This window comes from Stenella coeruleoalba (assembly GCF_951394435.1).
Source record: "Stenella coeruleoalba genome assembly, chromosome: 12".
Classification (NCBI taxonomy): Eukaryota; Metazoa; Chordata; class Mammalia; order Artiodactyla; family Delphinidae; genus Stenella; species Stenella coeruleoalba.
In genome coordinates, this window is record NC_137158.1 from 19,342,377 (window position 1) to 19,361,267 (window position 18,891).

Sequence of the window (18,891 nt, forward strand, 5' to 3'; positions counted from 1 at the left end):
ATGGGAGAGGCCACAAGAGTGAGAGGCCCACGTACCGCAAAAAAAAAAAAAAAAAAAAAAAAATCTTCCAACAAACCGAAGTCCAGGACCAGATGGCTTCACAGGTGAATTCTATCAAACATTTAGAGAAGAGCTAATACCCATGCTTGTCAAACTCTTCCAAAGAATTGCAGAGGAAGGAACACTCCTAAACTCATTCTATGAGGCCACCATCAATCTCCCTGAAACCAAAACCAGACAAAGATACTACAAAAAAAGAAAATTATAGAACAATATCACTCATGAATATAGATGCAAAAATCCTCAACAAAATACTAGCAAACAGAATCCAACAACACTGTAAAAGGATCATACACCATGATCAAGTGGGATTTATCCCAGGGATGCAAGGAGTCTTCAATATATGCAATTCAATCACTGTGATACACTATATTAACAAATTGAAGAAGAAAGACCATATGATCATCTCAATAGATGCAGAAAAAGCTTTTGGAAAAATTCAACACCCATTTATGCTAAAAACTCTCCAGAAAGTGGGCATAGAGGGAACCTACCTCAACATAATAAAGGCCATATACAACAAACCCACAGCAAACCTCATTCTCAATGGTGAAAAACAGAAAGCATTTTCTCTAAGATCAGGAACAAGACAAGGATGTCCACTCTCACCACTATTATTCAACATAGTTTTGGAAGTCCTAGCCATGGCAATCAGAGAAGAAAAGGAAATAAAAGTAATACAAATTGGAAAAGAAGAAGTAAAACTGTCACTGTTTGAAGATGACATGATACTACACATAGAGAATCCTAAAGATGCCATGAGAAAACTACTAGACCTAATCAATGAATTTGGTAAAGTTGCAGGATACAAAATTAATGCACAGAAATCTCTTGCATTCCTATCCACTAATGATGAAAAATCTGAAAGAGAAATTAAGGAAACACTTCCATTTACCATTGCAACAAAAAGAATAAAATACCTAGGAAAAAACCTACCTAGGGAGACAGAAGACCTGTATGCAGAAAACTATAAGACACTGATGAAAGAAATTAAAGAGGATACCAACAGATGGAGAGATATACCATGTTCTTGGATTGGAAGAATCAATATTGTGAAAGTGACTATACTACCCAAAGCAATCTATAGATTCAATACAATCCCTATCAAATTACCAATGGCATTTTTTTACAGAACTAGAACAAAAAATCTTAAAATTTGTATGGAGACACAAAAGACCCCGAATAGCCAATGCAGTCTTGAGGAGAAAAAACAGAGCTGGAGGAACGAGACTCCCTGACTTCAGACTACACTACAAGGCTATAGTAATCAAGACAATATGGTACTGGCACAAAAACAGAAATATAGATCAACGGAACAGGATAGAAAGCCCAGAGATAAACCCATGCACCTATGGTCAACTAATCTATGACAAAGGAGGGAAGGACATACAATGGAGATAACACAGTCTCTTCAATAAGTGGTGCTGGGAAAACTGGACAGCTACATGTAAAAGAATGAAATTAGAATACTCCCTAACACCACACACAAAAATAAACTCAAAATGGATTCGAGACCTAAATGTAAGACCAGACACTATAAAACTCTTAGAGGAAAACATAGGAAGAACACTCTTTGACATAAATCACAGCAATACCTTTTTTGATCCACCTCCTAGAGTAATGGAAATAAAAACAAAAATAAACAAATGGGACCTAATGAAACAAAAGTTTTTTTCACAGCAAAGGAAACTACAAACAAGACAAAAAGACAACCCTCAGAATGGGAGAAAATATGTGCAAATGCATCAATGGACAAACGATTAATCTCAAAATATATAAGCAGCTCAGGCAGCTCAATAATAAAAAAACAAACAACCCAATCCAAAAATGGGCAGAAGACCTAAATAGACATTTTTCCAAAGAAGACATACAGATGGCCAAGAAGCACATGAAAAGCTGCTCAACATCACTAACTATTACAGAAATGCAAATCAAAACTATAATGAGGTTATCACCTCACACCAGTCAGAATGGGCATCATCAGAAAATCTACAAACAACAAATGCTGGTGAGGGTGTGGAGAAATGGGAACCCTCTTGCACTGTTGGTGGGAATGTAAATTGTTACAACCACTGTGGAGAACAGTATGGAGGTTCCTTAAAAAACTAAAAATAGAATTACCGTATGATCCAGCAATCCCACCACTGGGCATATACCCAGAGAAAACCATAATTCAAAAGGACACATGCACCCCAATGTTCACTGCAGCACTACTTACAATAGCCAGGTCATGGAAGCAACCTAAATTCCCATCGACATACGAATGGATAAAGAAGATATGGTACATATATACAATGGAATATTACTCAGCCATAAAAAGGAATGAAATTGGGTCATTTGTAGAGACCTGGATGGATCTAGAGACTGTCATACAGAGTGAAGTAAGTCAGAAAGAGAAAAACAAATATTGTATATGAACACATATATGTGGAACCTAGAAAAATGGTACAGATGAACCAGTTTGCAGGGCAGAAATTGAGACACAGATGTAGAGAACAAACGTATGCACATCAAGGGGGTAAAGTGGCAGGGTGGTGGTAGTGGTGGTGTGATGAATTGGGAGACTGGGATGGACATGTATACACTGATGTGTATAAAATGGATGACTAATAAGAACCTGCTGTATAAAAAAAATAAAATTCAAAAGAAAATAGAAACTATCCTTCAGAAATGAAAATGAAATAAAGCCATTCTCAGAGGAAGGAAAAAGAGGACAACTGGTCTCCAGCAAAATGCTCTAAAAGAAATGCTAAAGGAAATCCTTTAAGTGGAAGGGAAATGATACCTAAGGAAAACTTGAAATATCAGGAATAAAAGAAGAGTAACAGGAACATTAAATATCTCAGTAACTATAATAGATTGTCCTTTCCCTCTTAAACTCTTTAAAACATGTATCACAATTAAAATCAAAAGTTATAAACATTACATTATCACATCAAAAATTTTTTTCATACAAATCAAAGCAAAAAAACAAAGAATCTGATTAAAAAAAAAAAAAAACAGGCAGAAGATCTGAATGAACATTTTTCCAAAGAAGACATACAGATGGACAACAGGCACACAGGAGAGTGCTCAACATCGCTAATCATCAGGAAAATGCAAATCAAAACCACAATGAGATATCACCTCACACCTGTTAGAATGGCTATTATCAAAAAGACAAGAAATAACAAGTGTGGGCAGGGATGTGGAGAAAAGTGAATCCTTGTGCACTGTTAGTACAAGTGAAATTGGTGCAGCCACTACAGAAAACAGTATGGAGGTTCTTCCCCAATTTAAAAATACAGCTACCATATGCAGAAACTCCACTTCTTGGTATTTATCTCAAGAACACAAAACACTAACTCAAAAGGATATATGCACCGCATGTTCACTGCGGCATTATCGATAGCCAAGATAAGGAAACAACCTAAGTGTCCATCAATGGATGAATGGATAAAGAAAGCGTGGTGTAAATATTTACAATGGAATATCATTCAGCCATAAAAAGAAAGAAATCTTGCCATTTGCAGTAAGCTGGATGGACCTTGAGGGCATTATGCTAAAGTGAAGTAAGGTAGACAGAGAAAGACAAATACTGTATGATCTCACTTATATGTGAAATCAAAAAACAAAACACAACAAAACAAAGAGAGACGAGCTCACAGATACAGAGAACAGATTGGTGGTTGCCAGAGGTAGGGAATAAGGAATGGGCAAAATGAGTGAAGGGGGTCAAAAGGTACAAACTTCCAGCTATAAAATAAGTAAGTCCTGGGGATGTAATGTACAGCAAGGTGACTGTGGTTAGTAACACTGTATTGCATATTGGGATGCTAAGAGAGTAGATCTTAAAAGTTCTCATCACAAGAAAAAAATTTTTGCAACTACGTACAATGATGGATGTTAACTAGACCTATTGTGATCATTTCACAATATATACAAATATTGAATCATTATGTTTTACACCTGAAACTGTATCAATTGTCAATTATATCTCAATTTTTAAAATACTATGTAATACACATATGAAGATGTAAGTGGATGTAAAACATATAACACCTACAACATAAACAGAGGAACGTAGTGAGACCGATATGATGGTAAGTTTTCTACAGTCCAATTAAGTGGCAAAATGTTCATTTTAAGTAGATTGTGAAAAGTTATGTATATCATAATTTCCATAGCAACTAATAAAAAAGACTATACAAAGAGATATTGTCAAAAACTCAATAGAGGACTTCACTGGTGGCACAGTGGTTAAGAATCTGCCTGCCAATGCAGGGGACATGGGTTGGAGCCCTGGTCCAGGAAGATCCCACATGCTGCAGAGCAACTAAGCCCATACGCCACAACTACTGAGCCTGTGCTCTAGAGCCCGTGAGCCACAACTACTGAGCCCACGTGCCACAACTACTGAAACCCACACGCCTAGAGCCCATGCTCCACAAGAGAATCCCCTGCTCACCGCAACTAGAGAAAGCCCACACGCAGCAACGAAGACCCAACCCAGCCAAAAATAAATACATAAATAAATTTATTTAAAAAAAAACTCAATAGAGAAATTACAAGGGAATAATAAAAATATTCAAATAATACACAAGAAGGCAGGAAAGGAAAAACAGAAGAATAAAAAACAGAGAACAAACAGACACCTAATAATAAAATTCTGGACAGAAATCCAAACATGAATAATTACATGAAGTGTGAATGGTCTAAACACAGAAACTAAAAGACAGATATTGTCAGAAACTGGCAACGGCTACAAGCAAAACTGACAAATTAGACAGATCATTACTGCTGTGAAGATCCATGAAATGTCAACCTTAACCTCTGACTCTACAAGTACAATTTCCAGCTCTTCCTTTTGTCATTAGGTCTTTCTAATCAGTAATATCTCTGTTATTTACTAAGCTTTCTTATTTTCCCAATTTCTCAACTGAATATTCTCATGATTTGGAAAAACATAAATTTCCTGAGAAATTTGAGGAAGAAATTACTGTACAGAAGCAGTTTCTCCCCCCATGATGTGTCCTGCACTGAGAGAGATTAGTTGAAGTCTTCTAGCATTAGTATCTTTTTTATTTCTCTTTGCATTTCCTATACTGTCTTTTTTATGAAGGTACCTGCTGTGTTATCTGGTGCATAGACATTCATTACATGTATAACTTCATTCAGAATTGTACCTTTCAGCATTATGTATTTTATCTCATTTAATGCTTTTTCTTTTTTTAAAATAAATTTATTTATTTACTTATTTATTCCTGGCTGCGTTGGGTCTTCATTGCTGTACGCGGGCTTTCTCTGAGGTGAGCAGGGGCTACTCTTCCTTGTGGTGCGCGGGCTTCACATTGCGGTGGCTTCACTCGTGGAGCACAGGCTCTAGGCACACCGGCTTCCGCAGTTGTGGCACACAGGCTCAGTAGTTGTGGCTCGCGGGCTCTTGAATGCAGGCTCAGTAGTTGTGGTGCACGGGCTTAGTTGCTCTGCGGCATGTGGGATCTTCCCAGACCAGGGCTCGAACCTGGTACCTCTGCACTGGCAGGCGGATTCTTAATCGCTGCGCAACCAGGGAAGTCCTGATCATGTAATGCTTTTTGACATGATGTCTACACTGTCTGATGTCAGGATAACCTTGATTTCTTGCTGTTTGTACTTTCTCATATCTTTGTTTTTAGCCCTTCTGTAACATTTTGTTCTCAATGTACTTCTCATATTCAGCATAGCTTGCCTGTGCTTTGTGAAACAATCTGAAAATAATTTTATTAGAGTTAATCTTCATTCATATTTATTCATAATGACTAATTTGTTTGCTCTCAATTCTGTCATATTATTATGATATAGTTAACATATGTAAAAATTAAATATAAGCAAGATTTTGAATAAGTAAAAAGTTTAAAGGCCCATAAAAATGCTCACTAACCACGTTTCAATTTCTTATTGGCTCTGGGTACATAAGTAAGGACACTGTTTGGCTTACTAACCAGACCTGCCAATATTAGTTACAACAATAACATTCTCCTAGTTTCAAGATTATTGGTTTAAGACATACCTCAGTTTGGACAGGTAGATGGAAAAACAAAAGGAGGCTGGGCCAGTACTGCCAAGACAAGCTCAAACTTCATATACAACACTAAGACACAGAACAGAAAGTCACTCTGCAATAATCCTCCCAGGCACATAAATGTACTACTTAAGCAACAGAGCAGATTTTTTTTTAACTCGAATTTTAAAATGGATTAAATGGATTGTGATTCATTAATGAATCACAACCAACATTTTTAAAAAATTGAAATGGGATAGTACTAGTGTGTGCTATACACAGCAAGTATTGTATTATAAAATTGTTTCAATTACATAAATGTGTTAGTTTGCTCAAGGTGCCATAACGAAGTACCACGCTGGGTGGCTAAAACAACAGAATTCATTTTCTCACAGTTTCTCTCATTGACTTGTAGATGCTTATCTTCTCCCACTGTCTTCACACTGACTTTCCTGTGTATGTGTCCTGATCTCCTCTTCTTATAAGGACATCAGTCATATTGGATTAGGGCCCACCCTAAAGACCTGATTTTAATTTAATTACCTCTTTAAAGGCCTTATCTCCAAATATGGTTAAATACAGAGAGACTGGGGTTAGAACTTCAGCATATGATTTTGGGGAGGACACAATTCAGCCCATAACAATGTATTTACACATATATTATGTATGTATATATACAATGTCTCACAATCAAAAAAATTTTTAAATATCTTAGAGGACTCTGAATAGATGTTTTAAATGTATTTTAATATATTGCAAGCTTAAGGGGCTCAGCCTTAATTTTTTTTTTTTTTTGCAGTACGCAGGCCTCTCACTGTTGTGGCCTCTCTCGTTGCGGAGCACAGGCTCCGGACGCGCAGGCTCAGCGGCCATGGCTCACGGGCCCAGCCGCTCTGCGGCATGTGGGATCCTCCCAAAACCGGGGCACGAACCCGTGTCCCCTGCATCGGCAGGCAGACTCTCAACCACTGCGCCACCAGGGAAGCCCAGCCTTAATATTTTAATGGAGTCTTAGGCCTCCTTCAGTCTCCAGATCGTCAGGTCTTAGTGAGACCGTTTAGAATTTAACTACTGCAGGGATACTCATAATGTATTCCTGATGTAATTCATAGAACCATGTTCCTGTGAACATGAAAGTACTTTTGCTGATGTTCTTACTCAACGAATACTTATTTAAAAAAAAAAAAATTAGTGTTTTAGGTCTAGGGTTTGTTTATTAGCATAGAAACTCTAATAGTTACATTTCCATGTTTTAGAGAACATTATCAATTACTATATTGACTTCCCAAACTACCAGATTAAACTACAGAAATTTAAAGGCATAGTGTCCCTCCCCTGTCTTTAATCCCAAAGGCCTCAAGTATCTGAAACCAGTTTAGTTGATGGCTAACTTAGATATATCTTCAGGGCCTGAGGAAAAATACTGATGTTTTAAATTCTCTAAATTCATTTAAGGCAACATTAATCCTTTGCTTTATAGTGTACTATATTACACACACGAAGCTACAGACAGGTAAAATTAATATATAAGCCATAAAATATTTTAAATAGCACTTTAAGAATACAAACAACCAAACTTTATATTTACGCCCCATGCCTAAGAAAATTTCTTAATAATTTAGCTTAGAAACATTCCCAGCTTAGTCCTACTGAATTATAACATGTCTGCTGATCAGTTCTGGGTCCATACACTATCAACAAGTTTGTTGAGTTGGCTCAGTAACATAAAATAAATAATGATGTAATGAACAGACCAAATCAGGCCACTTGGAGTCTGTAACAGTATTTGGTCATGTCAATTTTGAAAGCCATTGGAAAACGGTCCATATACCTGTTTTGTCAGAGTAACTGATTACTTCCGAAGTCAAACAGATTAAAGGCTGGTTTCACACCACTGGAACTTTTAAATTCCATATCTTTGCATTTCACTGCTCTCACCTCAGCAATTTTAACTCCCCAGGGCATACCTCTACCTTTCTTTCACACTTCCAAGCCTTCACACACTTTGAGCAGAGTACTGAGAAGCAAAAAGCTTTCCTTGTTCTTTTTCTTCACAAAGACATTTTTTAACCTACACCTGGCATTCTGTGAAAATCTATGAAAGACTGCAAAGGACATGTGATCTCAGTCAGGCTCACTTATATGAATCTGAGAGTAAAATGTCCATCTGTCTCTCCCAGAGAGAAAGTATAGTTTTATTTTTTACTATGACACTCATAAATTTAATAGGTCACACAATCATGTTTGATTTGTTAAATCAAAAATTCAAGAGAGACGGGGGTAAAAACTACATAAAAAATAAGTACTTCATAACCGTTCCAGCTATGAGTTCAGATTCTCTATATAAAAATATTATCATATCAATAATTAGTTGTAGTAATAAAAAAACCTGTTTTATAATATATGTCAGAAAAAACTAATATACACTCTTTAATATCTGAGGGAAGAGGTAAAACAAATCGTATTTCAAATGGAAATGTAAGTACATTCAAAGCAGGAATCTTATTCATTGCTATATCCCCTGCACCCAGAATATTACCTAGCATATAGTGGATTCTGAATATTTGTTAAAATTTGAACGAGATAAATAAATGAAATCATCATTCTATTTTATAAAGACAATAACTGAAGCCAGTTAAGAAAATCTCACTCAAAATCTCACAACTGCTAATGAAAAGAATTGTGACTTGGACTCATTTCTTCTAAACACAAAGTCTTAGAGGGTCCATTCCATTATTTCGCATTTTCCACACTTGCCCGAAAGTCTGAAGGACATCAGAACACAAAGTGAAAAATCTCAAACCTATTCCTCTCTTCAACATTTTCTGTACTCCACACCACCAGTTCTCAAATCAAATTCCTTTCTACCCATTAGAGCACCGCACTGTTTGGTTTTGTACTATCCTGCATTACCAAGACAATAGACAAATATGGAGGCGTATGGCTGAACACTTCATTACGATGGGCTTCACATCAGTGGGATTCCACGTTAAATAATATATCAGTTTATCATATTGCTGGGGCAACTCCAGAGAACTGTACTAGGTGAAAACTTTTTGAATGATTCATTCTGGTATAGTTTACACTGAAGAAAAAGAGGGGGTTTAAAGTAACTTTCCTTCATAATCATCAGCCTTGTTTCTCTCTTTTTTTCCCTACAACACATTCAGCTCATTAGGTCTTGACATATCAAGACAAACATCTACAAAAGCACTTGCCCAGAAGCTCATTTCTCACATTTAAAAGTTAATAAGCTGGGCTTCCCTGGTGGCGCAGTGGTTGAGAGTCCGCCTGCAGGGGACACGGGTTCGTGCCCCGGTCCGGGAAGATCCCACATGCCGCGGAGCGGCTGGGCCCGTGGGCCATGGCCGCTGGGCCTGCACATCCGGAGCCTGTGCTCCAGACACAAAAAAACAAGTAATTTGGGCTGTGAACAGAAAGATACTGAATCTCATAAGTGTGACGTAGAAATGCTTCTCCAAATGCTATGATGAAATCCTACCTGCAATGATGTATACTTGAGTATACAAACAGTAAGAACCAGACATGAATTATTACAAATGAAGAAAGATTCTATTTCTCTAACGTTTTTAAAATTCTTTATTTTATTATTTTTATTTTTGGCTGTGCCGCACAGCTTGGGGGATCTTAGTTCCCCGACAAAGGGACGAGGAACTGAACCCAGGCTCTCGGCACTGAAAGCACAGTCCTAACCACTGGACTGCCAGGGAATTCCCTTAAATTCTTTATTTTTTAATTCAGATCACATCTACTGTTTACCTCAATTTGTACCAAGATTAAACACCTCCCAAAGCTTATCCAGCAAATAATTAAAATTTCATGGTCAGGCTTAAACCAAATTCCACCTTTTCTGACTACATGCCATTATACAATACAATGGTATATGGAGTCAACTGAGCTTTAGACTTCAATGTGAATTTACTTACAAGAAATTACATTAAAGAGAAATGTCTTGGAATAACGCTCAAACTACCACTTTAAAAGCCACCTGCTTTAAAAGCTGAGTTCTGTTTGGAAGACCAAAAAAAAGAATGTTTTAACATGGCTCATTTCTCCATTAAATACACATTTATTTAATGTTAAATGAGCAAAATTATGTACTAAGGATTATGATTCCTATGGCAATCTAAATCAAATAAGAAAAAAATACAATGCAGTAAATACCAAATGACATGTTACAATGGAATACATAAAAAACAGAGGTGTTAAGTAATGTTAATAGGACTAAAATTATTAGGAAAGTCTTCCCCAAAGAGATCATTATTAAATCAACTAATGACATTTTCATTGTAGGAATTCCGCACAGACAAAAAGGCAAGCACTAAGTAAGACATTCAGCAAATATATTTTAAGTGGAAGGCTAAATTGGGGACCTAATGAGATAAATGTGGAGAAGACAGTAGACCTAACTGACAGATTGATTTTACATTCAATGTAATAGGAAATAATATCATACTAAAAATACTTGGATAACAGAAGAGCAACATGAATAAAATGCTAATTGATGAAGATATTTCTTTCATACCTACACGCAGGACAGACTATAATACTGAAAATAAAACCAGGAAAGCTGTGCCAGTTACCCAAAGGTAAGGTGATGAAGGTCTGTGTGACAGTGGCTGAAGAAGACTTAGTGTAGCCAGGTGACAGGCTGGGGGGTTATAGGGGGAAAGATCTACTAGTTTCTTTGCAGCCAAGGTTACCACAAAAATCAAGAAAAATTTCTGGGCTACTGGAAAACTTAAAGGCCCAGAGGTCTTCAGAGCAGCGCCCATCAAGAAGATCCCACAACTATAGTTTCAGCTGTACATAAGAGGATGTTCTGTGACTTCCATGAGGTACCACAGAACTGTCTTAGGACTGAACAAGAAGAGTAAAGCTTATTCCATTAATCACTCCAAAGCTGGCCACCTGGATTTTAAATCCAATTTGATACTATGCAGACAATAAAGTTCAGTTACAAAGTCAAAACACATGTTCTTAACACATTCAATACCACACCTTAATGCCTTTGGTGGAAGATCTCTGTGATATTATTATTCTTAAGTGGAAATTAACCCTTACTTGTGAACAGGAGTTAAAAGAATTTCAAGAGCATAAATTCTTTTCTTTTTTTTAACATCTTTACTGGAGTATAATTGCTTTACAGTGCTGTGTTAGTTTCTGCTGTATAACAAAGTGAATCAGCTATATGCATACGTATACTCCTTATCCCACTCCTGTAGGTGGTCGCAAAGCACCCTGCTGATCTCCCTGTGCCATGCAGCTACTAGCTATTTTACATTTGGCAGTGTATATATGTCAGTGCCACTCTCTCACTTCGTCCCAGCTTACCCTTCCCCCTCCCCGTGTCCTCAAGTCCATTCTCTGTGTCTGTCTTTATTCCTGTCCTTGCCCCTAGGTTCTGCAGAACCTTTTTTTTTTTTAAGCTTCCGTGTGTGTGTGTGTGTGTGTGTGTGTGTGTGTGTGTGTGTGTGTGTGTGTGTGTGTGTGTGTTAGCCTACGGTATTTGTTTTTCTCTTTCTGACTTGCTTCACTCCATATGACAGATTCTAGGTCCATCCACCTCACTACAAATAACTCAATTTCGTTTCCTTTTATGGCTGAGTAATATTCCATTGTATATATGTGCCACATCTTCTTTATCCATTCATCCGATGATGGACACTTAGGTTGCTTCCATGTCCTGGTTATTGTGAATTGTGCTGCAGTGAACACTGTGGTACAGGACTCTTATTAAATTCTTGATGTAAACAGTAAAGGCATAATGACTCTTGCTCAGGGATTGCCTATTCCATCAACCCCTTGAAACAGACACCCTGGCCCCTGACTGGAGGAAATTCAAACAGGTTATATCACTCACGTGGTTCTTTTTAAGGGGCAACCCATTATTTGGTCATAAATTACAGCAGGCAGGTACACCTGAAAGTCATAAATTGTTTTGTCACATCAAATTTTCCCTTTTTTTCCTACTGCAAATAGGCCCCAACCTGCAGAATAATAAAAAGGAAGTATAAAATCAAACTAGCAATTAAAAATCACTGAGGAAAATATAGGTAGGAAATATTTAAAATTTCATAATGCTTTATGACCAGAAATACTGAATAATCACAGATAAGTAAAAGTTGCCTGTCACCACAAAAATCAAAAAGAACTCACAGGAGCTATAGTTTGTTAAATCAAAGAAGTCACAAGTCTTTAAGCCATTAATAATGATTAACAAATCACCGGCACCATGTTGGGGGAGGGGGACGCGGAGGTCCAGTTCTTGATGAAAAGAAGCGTCTGGTAGAGAGCCCCAAATGACCCAACAGGCCTCTGTGCTGATTGATGGCATTTTCCATGTACTAAAGGAAATGTCAAAAAGCACACCCTTAAACAAAAGAACAATTCAGAGACAAATCCTGGCGATAAAATAAATGTGACTGCTAAGTATCTCGTCAGGAAATTGATACACTCCGAGGTGTTTTCCATTTGAGAGAAATCTTAGGTGTTTACATCACCAGTGAAGAAAAATGAAATGTTAGGAGGATCTGAAAAAGGGTCTCTTGCACTGTATTCCCCTTTTCATAAAAAAAGAGGAGGAGTCCTAAAAAAAAAAATTTTTCCAGGCCAGGTTCAAAGACATAGAACGGCTTTACCCACAGTCCCACGTCTGGGGCAGGGATTCTGCGCCGGGCCACACCAGGGCCCCGAGGCAAAAGCCACCCACCACGAATTCCCAGCCTCTCAACCGCGTCCCTCCAGAAACCGAGAGGCCTTGACTTTCCGGTTGCTCACGTGACCCCACTCAGAACGCGTTTCTAGCCGAGCTGGGGCCGTAGGGCCACCTCGCTGCACGGCAGCCTCCAGTGATGGGCACCCTGAGTGCGCCCCGTACGTGCGTGGCACATCGAGGCCGAGCTGGCAGCCCACCTGCTACCTTCACAGGCACACTCCAGTCACGCACTTCGCTGCCACTACTTTCTTTGCCTCGGCTCCCGCTTTCGGAGAAGCCAAGCGGTATTTAAACAAGTTACGTCCCCTCCGTTCCCCTAACAAGATGCCCAGGCGCGGAGCCACAACACCCCTTCCCAGCACGCTCCCGGGGACCGACCCCCACGGGCGGCCCCTCCGTTCGCCCCGCGCCCAGGCTCTCGGGGGGCGCTCCGGCGGGGCGTCATCCCGGGGGCGCGGGCGGAAGGGCTAAGCGGCGTCCGCTGCGCCGCCGGGGGGCCTGCCCGTGACCTTGACCGAGACCGAGGGGGAGCCGGCGGGCTTACCTTGTTGAGATGGGGGCTCCGGGTCACGGCGTAGCCGCGCTGGGGGGTGTGTCGGCGGCCGGGGGCTTGGGGCTGCATGGCGGGCGGCGCGCGGGGTCGGCGGGGTCGGGTCTGGCCGGGTCGGGCGGCTGATGCTGCCGGGACGCCCGAGCTGACTGTGGCGGCGGCGGCGGCGGCGGCGCTGGGGAAGGGCCGGCGGTCGAGGGCGGGCGTGGGTGGGAGAGAGGCGGTGGACGCGGCGGGAGGGGCCGGCAAGGAGCCCGTGTCCACAGCCCGGCAGCCTGCGAGAAGCGCTGAGTCATGGCTGGGGGAGAGGCGAGCGGCGAGCAAGGAGGAGGGGGAGGAAGGGCGAGGCCCGGGCGGTGCCGCTCCCTTCCACGCCCAGGTCCCCGCTCGCCATCGGTTTAGAGGCGCAACCGTCCCAGCCCATCGCTGCGTGGGACGTGGCTCGGTGTGGCGCACGCAGTGCCCTCCTTGCTCCAGAGAACCAAATGGGGAGCAAGGTCAGGTTCCCCCCGCCCGGCCCGTGGGCACCATCACCCCTGGCCGAGGCGGCCCCGCAGCCGCACTCCGCGGGGAGGTTGAGATGGGGTGGGAAACGGAGAGCCTCGGGCAGAGAGGACGGCTGCCCAGACACAGAGGGGGGGCCCGGGGGCTGTTTGCAAAAGGCCTTAACTGACTGATGCGAACGACACTTCATCTCTCCCCTCCTATCAGGCGCTTCCAAACGCGCTGCGCACAGTTCCAGATGGCAGCCAGGGCCGGGGTTCGGAGGAAACCAACCTTGACCCAGAAAGAACAGGCCCGGGTAGAACTGGGAGAAAGGCAAGAGAGGAAAGTGCGTGCCGCGACGCCGCAGGAGTCTCTGTAGATCGTCCCTGGGAATTTTATTTTAATGCCATTAATATAAAAGACAAGGTGCAAATGTTAGAGCCCACTGGACAGTCATATTTATCTTGTATATATTGTTCCCAAGAGTTCTAGAAGCCGAGATGTTTACGAACCTCTCTCTCTGAATAATGGTGGGTAACTCAATCTTTAAGGGCTTCAGTGTCTTCTTTGGTAAAACGAGAAGGTCGGAATAAATGATCTTCCAGCGCTGGAATTCCATTATTATTGATATTTATACTTGAAGTTTCAAGGAATGTTGGAGCAATCAGATCACAGCCAAAAGGAGCGTCAGACACAGCACACCCTAAAGGCTTCCTGTGCCCCAATTTCCTTTTCAGTTAATAGGATCGCTAGTTTCTGCCCTGTTCCTACCTAATGATTTTACAAAAAGTAGTGTTTGGGATTGAGCGTTTGATTTTATATATCCATAAACTAGACGTTCAACCAAAGTGTTTCATTTCTAATTATGTTACTTTTCCTTATCAGAAAGATTTGTTACGGCCTTATTTTTTGGCCATCCAGAAGCTTCTTAGGGCTAGCCTTTAAATTATCTAGAATCAGTTGCTTTAATAGAGAACATTTTATTTGCATCACAGAGTTATTTCAAGATTCCTTGCATTCCAGTAACACTTTTCCCTGTGAATTCTATAATCCATCAATAATTAACCCAACAACATCTGAGAAGAAGGTATACTTTACAAAACTCACTCTCTTGAATTAACTGAGGTACATTACAATGAGCGTATTTTATTGGCGACAAGACCAGTTTAACAACAGGCCCGGAAACAAAACACAAGATGCTGAAGAAGAAACAAAAATGTTAGTACAACAGAACCTTATGATAATACAGCTCTTCATTACATAAATTTAGACACATTACCTGTCTATTCCTAGTTTTGTGATATAATATTTACAGATAGAAAGGCTGATGTAAATATAGGGAGTAGCCCCAAAAGAGTGTGCGGGCTCTTCCCCCAAGCCATCATTACAGAGGGATTACAGAATCCTGCCAGTGCAGGGAGAGTTCACATCTCCCTTCCACGTTTATTTCTCTCGTGAAAAGAGCTTCAATCCTCTTGAATGACAGGATAAGGCCTAGCTGGGGGAGTCATTTTGTATACCCACGTGCAGTTCCAAGAGTACTGGGAAGAACCTATTTTTCCACATAAATGTTAGCTAGAACACCAACTTTTTCCACCCTTTTTAAAGATTTGTAGGTTTAGGTTTTATTACAAAAATCAAAAAACACATTAAAAAAACCAAACACATTAGAAAAACTTCTGCTATAATTTCCCTTATGAGAAACTACAGTCACTCTATACACAATTGACAAGTTAAGAATGCGTGTGATTCACAAACAAAGGAACTAGAATCTGTAGTTTCTGACGCCCAGTGAGAATACTAGGTCAAAATCAGATATTTCTTGCCCAAGTTTAATGCACAATGAACTCTAATCATATTTAAATATGATTGTAGCATTCCTATCTAAGGTCATTGAGATTTCAAGCAGAGAAAATTCAGGAAATACGTAATAGCACATGCAACATTTCAAATGTAACTTTCACGAGAAAAAAATCTAATAGAAAAAAGCTGTAGCTGTGTGATGGTTTGTGATATTAAGTAAATGATTTTGTATTTCTTCACACAAAAACACATTATTGCTGTGTAAAAGTAGTTCCAATTTTTCTTTTCTTTTTTAGTTAAAAATCTTAACACGCCTGGTTCTTGGTGTGTTTCTGTATGAAGGAAAGACCTTTGACCTTTGGGGGTTCTAATCTGAGAATCCCAGTGTCCGATATATTAGAGAGGACAAGGCCTACGAGAGTGGCCAACCCTAAAAGTTCAGAATCAGAAGTAGGCAGTTGAATCCTTGGGGTGGCCAGCCCCAGGGTAACTGGCAACCTTGGCAAGAGTTGACTTTTTGCCTGCCTACTGCAGTGAGGATACAAGTTGAATGAGCACTAATGGGGGGGAGGAAACACTTTACCTCTACCCATTTTAGGTTGTCAGCTGGGACGCTAAGAAGATAACACATTAACAAAAGAAAAACAGTTCATTAACTAACACATGCAGTGCACATCACCCAGGAGAAACCTAAAACGAAGAGTGGCTCAAAGCAGTAGCTTAGAACTGCGATCTATACAGCATCTTCGACAAAGAACAATAAATTGGTAGAGAAGTGACAGGACAAAGGAAGGCAGTTTTAGGCTTCCAAGGGCGGCAAACTCTAGGAAGGTAAATACATGGGAAGAAATTAATGGAATAAGATTTGTTTGCAGATTCCTCTGGTCCTCATAATTTGGGGTGACATATCCTGGCTTTACCTGGCTCTAAGGAATCCTTGATGAACCAAGCTATAAGTTATTGGTATCTGAGTATTAGAGTAACAGGTGAAAAGGGTACATGGGTCATTTCATTAGAATGTTTTACAGAGATGCACCCTTATTTTATTCTGTTCTTTAAGCAAAAGTTTATGCAAAAGCCCCATCCTCTAGAAGACCCTACAGAATGTCTAGAGCCCTGTAGAACACATCTTTTAAAAAAAAAAAAAAAGGAAGCAGTATTTCTCTTTATTAACCCTTAAGAGCATTACCTCTACTATTAGGAATAATGTAATACCATCTCATTCTTAGTATATATTACAATCATTAAATATAGATGAACACATAAAAATACAGATACTGCACGGTGATTTTGTCATTTGGGAATAAAACTGTAGACTAAGTCAGAACATGCATAAATCATTTATATCTTAACTGTTCCTTTATACCTGAACAAGTTTTCATTAAGCATGCTAATAATTTTCAAATGATGTAATAAAAAGTATGCTTGCAGTATTTGGCTGAATTACATTTGGGAACAAGAAGCTAGCTGTTTCACCTATTTCAATACTAGTATAGTCTGGATCATATTATACATGTATAGAAACTTAAAAGATCATAAATTTCCCATGAGGAGACATTATTTAGTCTGTGTCATGGTATGTATTTGCAAAACATTTTAACACTGCAAACATTCGAAGTTTCAAGCTGGGGCACTGGAAAAAGTTTATACTCTACTACAATGATGCTGGGTACTTTTCCACAAGGCCTGTTAATGTCAATCAACTGGAGGTGGGAGTTTACCAATGAATTGCTTGATATCCATCATTTCCTGGTGACATGAACTGGGTTTTGAAGGTTACATTGACTGGATTTACCAATGTTTTTAGCTTTTCTACAGCAAGAAAACCGACCATTAGGGCAACTTAAGGGGAGTAATCTCCATGGTACTGGAGAATAGAAATATCTCTATTAGCACCACTGATAGAACCCCGTGGAATCCAAGCCCCCAGTGGAAGTCAGCAACTGTGCTGCCTGCCAGTTACTGCTGAGTGGTAACAGCGGTGTACAAAGATAAAGTTCCTCCCTAAAAAACTACCCAAAGTAGGGCTTCCCTGGTGGCGCAGTGGTTGAGAGTCCGCCTGCCGATGCAGGGGACACGGGTTCGTGCCCCGGTCCGGGAAGATCCCACATGCCGCGGTCCGGGAAGATCCCACATGCCGCGGAGCGGCTGGGCCCGTGAGCCATGGCCGCTGAGCCTGCGCGTCCGGAGCCTGTGCTCCGCAACGGGAAAAGGCCACCGCAGTAAGAGGCCCGTGTACCGCAAAAAAAAAAAAAAAAAAAAAAAACCAAAAAAAACAAAACTACCCAAAATAATAATGTTAAAAGGAATACTCTTCTTCACCTCTGCTCTATCAAAGCTTTTACATTTTCTGCTAATTCCAGGTTTATCCTCCTGTGAATCTAGTGAAAGCCCAATAATATAGCCATTTAATGTAACAGGCATAACTGACGCATGTAGGTAGATATATTGGAAATGTGAACTTCTGATACCTGTAAAGGCTTCTTGCCCATCCAAGCCCTGTATCTCTCCATCCACCAGGAAAATCACCACAGCAGCTGCCTTTCCAGGATGAGCAGGACAAGAAAGCGAGCAGACACATCGGAAGCTGAAAGGAGAACGTGGTCCAGCCAGCTACAGCCCATCTGAAGAGCACAGTTTAAAAATCATGGATCATGGCCAGTGGTTTTCAATCTTTCTCCCATATTAGAATCCCCTGGAGAGCTTTAAAAACACTTTTGACTGGACCCAAGGTTGTTGATTTCATTGGTCTGGGTGGTAGCTTTAGTACCTGGATTTTATGCCCAAGGTCCCCAGATGATTCTAATTTGCAGCCAAATTAGAATTCTGTACCCCTGCTCTAGAAGAATGGTTCTTACACTTTTGCTTGCATCAGAATCAGTTGCGGGGCTCATTAAAGCAGGGACCCACCCCCAGAGTCTCTGATTCAGGAAGTTGGAGGTGGAGCTCCATGATTTGCATTTCTAACAAGTTCCCAGGTGATGCTGTTGGAGATAGTCAAGTGACCACATTTTGAGACCCACTGATCTAGAGTAATGCTATCCAACAGAAGTGTAACATGACCCACATATGTAAAGTTTTCCAAGTAGCCAAGTTTTTTAAAAAGTAAAAGAAACAGGTGCAATTCATTTAAATCATATATTTTATTTAACCTAATACTATATCCAAAATATTTGTATGTCAACATATTATCAATATAAAAATTACTAAAGAGATGTTTTACTTTTTTCA

The 18,891-nt window shown here is 40.2% G+C and overlaps 1 protein-coding gene across 3 annotated transcripts in view; it reads right to left on the bottom strand.

Annotated features, from left to right (window-relative positions):
• ME1 (malic enzyme 1) overlaps positions 1-18,628 on the bottom strand; it is a 199,468-nt gene extending 180,840 nt beyond the window's left edge. Inside the window, exon 1 of one of the 3 annotated variants that reach the window (XM_079938774.1) lies at positions 18,132-18,628. In XM_079938774.1, coding sequence (XP_079794900.1) covers positions 18,132-18,173 — 42 coding nt within the window. In that variant the 5' untranslated portion in view covers positions 18,174-18,628. Of the gene's footprint in view, positions 1-5,293; positions 5,807-13,365; positions 13,557-18,131 lie in introns of those variants that run through there. The other 2 variants (XM_079938773.1, XM_079938775.1) reach the window with 2 other exon arrangements.
• Between the last annotated feature and the right edge of the window lie 263 nt (positions 18,629-18,891).